This window comes from Tupaia chinensis, unplaced genomic scaffold, assembly GCF_000334495.1.
Source record: "Tupaia chinensis unplaced genomic scaffold, TupChi_1.0 Scaffold000067_1, whole genome shotgun sequence".
Taxonomy (NCBI): Eukaryota; Metazoa; Chordata; class Mammalia; order Scandentia; family Tupaiidae; genus Tupaia; species Tupaia belangeri.
In genome coordinates, this window is record NW_006159526.1 from 996,180 (window position 1) to 1,003,814 (window position 7,635).

The window sequence follows — 7,635 nt, forward strand, 5'->3', positions numbered from 1 at the left end:
TCGGGCTCCGGCCCAGCGCCCGCCGCGGGGCACGCCGGGAGATGCAGTCCCCTTGCCCTCCGCGCCGCCGTCGCCGCCCTCGGCCCACACAGAGAGCCGCGTAGCACGCCGGGAAATGGAGTCCTCGAAGGTCTGAGTAGACAGCCCCGCACCCTCCCGCAACGAAAGACGGGTCGCGCTGCACGTCGGGAAATAGAGTCCTGGGCGATTTGTCAGCCAACTGCGCGGACAGCTAATCCAAAAACACTCTGAGAAAAACTCAGGGTCACACACCCGACTGCGACAATGGCGAGTTCCCCAGGTGTGCCTCAGGAATGTAGTCGCGCTCACTCTGTCCCGGACCTGTTCAGTCCCAATGCACGCCGGGAGACGGAGTCCAGTCGCTCGCTTACCTTATTGGTTGTTCGCGTCTATGGGCGCCAGGTGCACTCTGGGTACTCGAGTCCTCTGCGTGAGTCCGCAGTCCTCTCCCGTAAGGCAAGCCGGGAAATGGAGTCGTCGCCACGCCCTCGCCGCATTGCAGGTATAAGACGGGTTCCAAAGCACACCGGGTAATGGAGTCCCAGGTGTCCGTAAGTCCCAAGCGGCTACTGCTAGGAAATGGAGTAGGTATCGCGCTTCCCCTCCCCAGGACGCTCAACCCCAGTCCCTGCCGGGAAATGTAGTCGACACCAAGGCCTCAGTATAGTCACCACAGCAAGTCCAGGTGTGTTCTGGGAAATGGAGTTCAAGCCATAGAGAGAGTGAAGCATGCTGGGAAGTAAGCCGGACCAATCCTGACCTCTGTGATGCCAGACTGCAGAGGCATTTCGGAAAGTAGAGTCCGAAGGGGGACAATGCTGGAGTGTGAGCTAAAGGTTAAAGACAGCGGTTTCCTGGAGAGACTGAAAAGTGTTTCAGCGCTTCTGTCCTCGCCTTCGGGTGCTAAGATACAGCCAAGTCGACCAGAGCTTCTGGAAAACGGAATCCAAGCACCTTTAAGTTGCAGGTGACTACCACATATAGGGAAAGGAAAAAAATGCCACGCTCCTCCCATCGCAAAGAATTTGGGATCGGGGCTGGCAGGTGGCATGGTGGTTGGGGGCGCTGGACTCCTACGTGGCTGACTTCAGCTCGAGTCCTGGACCCCGGTGGCTTGCTTAAAAAAGAATTACGCTGGGGTCAGTTTTTTCATTTCATGTCATAGATCCCACCAGTTTAAAAAATATGTAATAAATAGGGGCCAGCAGGTGGCGCAGTGGTTAAGGGCCCTGGACTCCAACGTGGTGGACCACACTTCAAGTTCCAGACCTGACGGCTTTCTCTCTTCTGTCCCTCTCTGTTCAAATTAATATAAATAAATAAAGTTAAATAAAACGATCTTTAAAAAAATTATAATGGGACCAGCAGTTGACATAATGGCTATGTCACTGGACTTCCATGTAGTTGACTCTACCGAGGCTTGAGTCTCGGACCCGTTGGCTTAAACTCATGCCGGGCATGTGTGCCCAAATTCGGGGAAAATGGAGAAGGGATTGCAGGTGTGGCCACCCTCCCCCCCCCGGAAGTGATTTCTCGGTTTCTGTCAGTCTCTCTCTTTCTGGCGAGCACATGCACCCTATAGCAAAAACCTCTTAAAAAAAATAAATAACTCTCAAAAAAAAAAAAAAAAGAGTATATATATATAAAATAATGTAGGACTAGCAATTGGCATAATAGCTATGTGGCTGGACTTCCACGTTGTCCACTGCAGTTCAGGTCTTGGACCTGGTGGCTTAAACTCACGCCAGGCACTTGTGAGTGCGTGCCTAAGATCCTAAAAGGAGAATGGAGAAGGATTGCAGCACGGCCATTCCCCCCACGTGGGGAAGGCAGGGGGGTTCTCACTTTCTCTCTGTCTTTCTGGCAAAACCTCTCAAAAAAGTATAATAATGTATATAGTAATATCTTTGGATTCATGTACAATGTATTCATGTTGGAAAATCCATTCTGTACTTTGTAAAGATGTGCAGTGATTGAGTAAAAAAATAAATAAATAGGGGAGCTGGCAGGTGGCATAGTGGTTGAGGATGCTGGACTCCTACATGACTGACCACAGTTCGAGTCCTGGATCTGGCAGCTTGCGTTCTCATTTTCTCTCGCGCTCACTCTGTCCCTCTCTGGTCAAATTAAAAATAAATAAAGTTAAATAAAATAAATCTTTTTTATTTTTTTTTTTTTTTGGAGAGGTTTTCGCTATAGGGCGCATGCGCTCGCCAGACAGACAGAGACATAGAGACAGAAAGCGAGAAATCACCCTCCAGGGGGGGATGGCCACGCCGCAATCCCTTCTCCTCCATTCTCCTCTCGATCTTGGGTACGCACGCACACGCGCCTGGCGTGAGTTTCAAGCAACCGGGTTCGGGACACGAACCGCAGCCAACCACGTGGGAGTCCAGTGACATAGCCATTACGCTAACTGCTGGTCTTGGTCCCAATAATTCTTTAAAATAAATAAGTAAATAAAAGAATGAAGAGGGGAAAATTAAATGATTCTCTTTAAAAAAAAAAAAAAAAGATTTTTTTTTTTAGGATCCAAAGTTCTAAGTGATTTCTCCAGACACAAGTCTTCTAGTATTTTAGAAATGTGGGTCACACCAAAAAGCTGAGCCAAGCAGTAAACGGCCGGAAATAGAATCTCTCTTGACGTCTCAAGTTTTTGTACCTTCCCTCTTCCTACACTGTAAAAACCACAGAAAACCCAACACAGGAAAGCCTACTGCAAAGCATAGCTTAAGGTTTTGTGCGCCCCAGCCCCATTTATCGATTAGTCCCCGGAAGGCGTGGCTCCAAAGGGATCTGGGAAACAGAGTTCTTTCGCGTCTCGTTTCCTCCCCCAGAAATACTCGGAACTAGCACGAACCTGCTATCAGCCCCGCCCCCTCGTGGCACGCTGGGAAATGGAGTCTCGGCTGGATTTTAATCGGCGCCCTGCTTTTTTGCAGCCTTAGGAAAGTTCTGTCAACTCGGTCTGTTCCTGACTGCAATTCCCAGCGGCCACAGAGCGGTAGACAGCCGGGCACATTCAAGGCTTTTCGGACTACATTTCCCAGGAAGCAAAGCGCGGTCATGCTTCCGCTCTCTTGGCAAAAGCATGCGGTTGGGTCACGCACAGCTTGAAGCGGAGGTTTCTGGGAATTGTAGTTTCCCAGACCTACGGTGCCTGCTGCCCTCTGACGGCAGCTCTGAGTAGAAAGTAAAATCTGAGTCAAGCCCCAAGCCCCAGGAAATCTGACACAGGACCGAGGCGGCTCGCATGGCAGCGGAGCGGGTGGGATAGCGGCGGTTACTTAACGGCCAGTATGCATGGGATATGCGCAGTGGGCCGCGCGTGGGCAACCGCCAGGAGAGGACTGGGGTCCCAGGGAGTTGGAAGGCGACGGACTGAAGAAATCCATCAGGAAGATTGTAGGGGAATGGAATGTTCGAAGAGAGGTGATAAATGTGTTTGAGAAGAGCCTATAGGTGTCTGGAAGGGCTGTGGAGGTGTGTGTGTTTGGGGGGGTGGCTTTGATGGTCTATAGGCCTCTGGGAACAATTATTGGGGAACAGTAGAGAAGACTGAAAAGGAGGCCAGCAGATGGCGTAATGGTTACCTCACTGGACTCCTACATAGTGGACCATGGTTCGAGGCCGGGCTGGTGACTTAAAATTCACACTGGGTACGTGTGTGTGCATTCTCGAAATCCCCAGAGGAGAATGGAGGGAAGACTGTGGCCTGGAGGGAGGACTGTGGCATGGTCAACCTCCCTGGGGGTTCATTACTTCCTTTCTGTCTCTTAGGGTGCATACCCTATAACCAAATCTCTGTTAAAAAAGAGAGGACTGAAGAGACTTAGGGTGTCTGTAACAGGCCTTTTAGAGACTGAAGAATTATCAAGGGCTGAGGTGGGAAGGCTGGGAAGGGTTGAGGGATGGTCAAGTATCAAAGTTTTGGGGGTCTGAAGCGGTGTTGTGAGACCAGACTGCAAAGACCATCTCTGATGGGATTAATCTGAAATGTCCTGAAATTTATAAAGGGCTTTCTACTTGGAACCAAGGGTCTCAGAGGATATGGATGGAGCCAAGGGTTCCTTCTTGCTGGCACATTTAGGCCTGCAAAAGGATTTAGGTGACTAATTAAAGATTGGGAGAGCCTGGGACCAGCAGATGGCGTAATGGTTATGTCGCTGGACTCCCACTTGACTGATGGGAGCTCCGGAGTCTGGGACCTAGTGGCTTCAAACTCACGCTGGGTGCGTGTGCGTGCGTGCCCAAGATCCAGGGAGGAGAATGGAGATGGGATTGCAGCATGGCCATCCCCCCCAAGGAGGTGGTTTCTCACTTTCTGTCTCTCTGTCTCTGTCTCTCCAGCCAGCACACATGCTCTATAGCAAAAATCTCTTAAAAAGAAATAAAAATTGGGGGAGCCGCTGGCTCTTTCAAGCTCCAGATGTCACCAGCCAGAATCTGGAGCTGAGCACTTAGGAATCATTGTTAGATGTGGCTACAAGTGTTTTAACTGAAGACAGGGTGGGGCTACTAGCAGGGTCCTCCCACTCTTCCCCTAGTGACATCCCCCTTTCTCCATCACCCCACCACACCAACTCAGCTGCATCTGTGTTGCCAGGAGACAGGCTTCATCCCAACTTCCAGAAATAGCCCAGTGGCCCCCACCCCAGGGAATGACTTACATCACCCAGGAGAGGGAGCAGTTGCCCACAGGCTGCCACAGGAGCCTTGGTTTCCTGCCAGTCCCCCAGCCTTGGTTCCTCTCTTCACTGCCAACCAACCATCATCTGGGACCACCCACCCAGGGCTGACAGGCAGTGAGGTTAATCGGAGTAGGGAGTAATTTCCAGTCACTGTTCCTAACCCCTTGGGGGAGGGGGGGCTTCATGGTGAAGCCAGTCCAAGAGGCCCTCAGTCTCGATTCCCATTCCACCTCAGCGGCCTTGGGGAACACCTGCCCTTTCTGGGCCTCAGTCTGGCTTTCCTCAGGGCACTTCTATCCTGGACTCCTTGTTGTGAGTTTCATCAGGCTCAAGCTCACCAATTTCCCCTTCCAACTATGTGAACTCATCTCAGATCCTATGAGCCAGAGCCTCAGGTCCAGATCCAACTATCTTGGCTTTAGTGGGGGAGAATTCAGGAATTGTTGAAGGAACATGGTAGCGTAGGGCTGGCACATGGCATGGAGGTAAAGGAAGTTGGGTCCAGGGACCAGAAGATGGCGAAATATTTACGTCGCTGGACTCTCACATAGGCCACCGCAGTTCACTCAGACCCACAGCCTAAAACTCACCCTGGGGACATGTGTGTGTGCCCAAGGTCCTGGAGAGGAGAATGGAGAAGGGATGAGGTGTGGCCATCTCCCCGGGGGGTGATTTTTTTCTCTCTCTGGTGAGCGCATGTGCTGTATACCAAAATCTCTTAAAAAAAAAAGGAAGTTGGATCCACATGGCCAATTACTCGCTCTGAATCCCAAACCACCCGGTGGCTTGAGAAACACACTAGGCACGTGTGCATGTGTGCCCCAAGTCCCGACAGGAGGAAGAGCTAGAGAAGGATTCATTCTCCACAGTGGGTCTTCTTTCCTTCCCCCTCCGCCCCCCCACAAGCAATCGCACACACCCCTGGCCAAATTTTTAGAAATAGTAAGAAAAAAAATGGGCTTAGAAGACGGGAGGCCTGGCTCGGCTTTAGGGACTGGGCAAATGATCTAAACGAGCCAGCTGCCCCTGCTTCCTGGGAGGTGAGTTCATTGCAGCTCCGAGCGCTTGGCACACATGGGTCCATCAGTAGCACTGAGATGTGCGCTGGCTGCGGGTGTCCCCACGGCTGGGCCAGAAGAGCACCAAGTTCCCTTACAAGGCCCACACATCTCAGGAGACATGTCTCCACAGAACTCCCAGCTCAGCTCAGAGCACACCAAGGAGAGGGACCTGGCAAGGTGCTTGAGGGAGTCCAAGAGCGCTTGGCTTTCGGAGGAACCTGGGGTATGGGTAGGAATTCGGAAAGCTGCAGAGGGCAGGCTCTTCAGGCAACCAAGGGCAAAAGGGTGACAGTGAGGACTCTCAAGAGCTTCCAAGGACAAGCAGATTCCCCCAGAAAAGGGGAACTGAGAACCAGAGTAAGCCTGAGACCCCAGCTCTAGGGTTTGTGTGTCCCCAAGGTCAGATGGTTTCCCAGGCTGGATTTGACCCTTCGGGATGAGCTTAGCTACAGCTCCTTCAGCCAGACCCACTGGGGGGGCCAGTTTCAGAGCTGAGCAGAGGCTGTGTCCCTGCAGAGCTTGCATCCAGCACCTAGGACAGATCACCGCATCCAAAGGTCCAAAGTTTTATTGTTTTGAATACATTCTCCAGCGGCCCCCCTACGGTCCCCCCACCCTCCATCCCCAATACAGAATAAGGCTTGACCACAGTCCCCCCCATCCCACCCCAGGGGCCCCAGATGGAGACAGAGGGGGCTTTCCAGTTTGGTTTCAGGGCACCCCCCTTACCATCTCCCCCCACCCACCTGCCCATGGGCCAGTCCTAGGAGCAGCTGGGGGTGAAGGGGTTGGACCAGTGCTGGGGTGGGGAGTGGATAAAGGATAGCAGGCACTTGTAGAGATTTGTGGCCCATGGGCGGCACCCCTCACCCTCCTCTGCCCTCCATCCCCCAACACAGAATTTTTGGTTCATCTTAAAACTGTCCCTCCCTCCCCTGCTGCAACCTTGTGGGGTATGAGAAACCCAGGCACTCGAGGCCCCTGGAGGGGCAGGGAAGGCAGGGCTAGGGGAAGGATGTTTGGGGGGGGAGGTGGACAAAGGGAGAGAGTTACAAGAGGCAAGAGAACAGGGAGGGAGACAAGGCTTTACTTCCTAAGCGATTGTAATAAAAAAGTTCCTGGGCATGGAGGACAAAGCCTCAGTTCAAATATAAATTCCCCAGAATGGAGGTGGCCCCCTTTACTTCCCCCTTCCACCCCGCTACCACCACTCTGCCCAGAGCTTAGAAACCCAGAGACGGGGGAAAGCCCCCAGCCCTGGGCACCCACCCCCCCCCACCATTTAAAAAAAAATTATTAAAGTTTTATACAAAATGTGGGGTGGGGAGAGAGAGGAGGCAGGGAAGAGACTAGAGGGCTGCCCTCACCTCCAGGGCATGGGGGTTTAAGGCAGCAAAAGAAGCATGGGGTGGGACACACCTGGGCCCCCTGCCCACAGCCCTCAGGAATCTCGATGCTCCAAGGAGAGTTGGGCAGTGGCGTGCTGGAGGTCTGAGCTCACCCGCCTTGGGGTGAGGGGTCCCCCGGCCTCCCCAGGCCCCTCCCCACGCACCTTCTTGTCCTCACCCTCATCCTCAGGACCCCCAGTGGGGCCCCCACCCCCCTCCAGGCGACAGTCTTCACTCCAGCGCCGCTTAAAGCGCAGCTTGAGGGGCATGCACTGGCCAGCCCCAGAGCCTTCGCCAGGCTCCGGCTTGGGCGGTGCAGGTGGGGCGCGGGGCGTCTTGAACACCTCCCCATCTTCCTCATCCTCATCACTGATGTCAGTCACCTCCACCTCCTCTGACTCGCCTTCTGAGATGGGCTCCACCTTGATCTGTGGTGGGGGCGGCGGGGGGGGGGGGCCGGCCCCCCACGCGCCC

At 53.3% G+C, this 7,635-nt stretch overlaps 1 protein-coding gene across 1 annotated transcript in view; it reads right to left on the reverse strand.

The window, feature by feature from the left end:
• Positions 1-6,838: 6,838 nt before the first annotated feature.
• ERF (ETS2 repressor factor) overlaps positions 6,839-7,635 on the reverse strand; it is a gene marked incomplete in the record, with an annotated part of 8,077 nt that continues 7,280 nt past the window's right edge. The window contains 1 exon segment of the mRNA XM_027766753.1: positions 6,839-7,603. Within this exon segment, the coding sequence (XP_027622554.1) occupies positions 7,215-7,603 (389 nt within the window).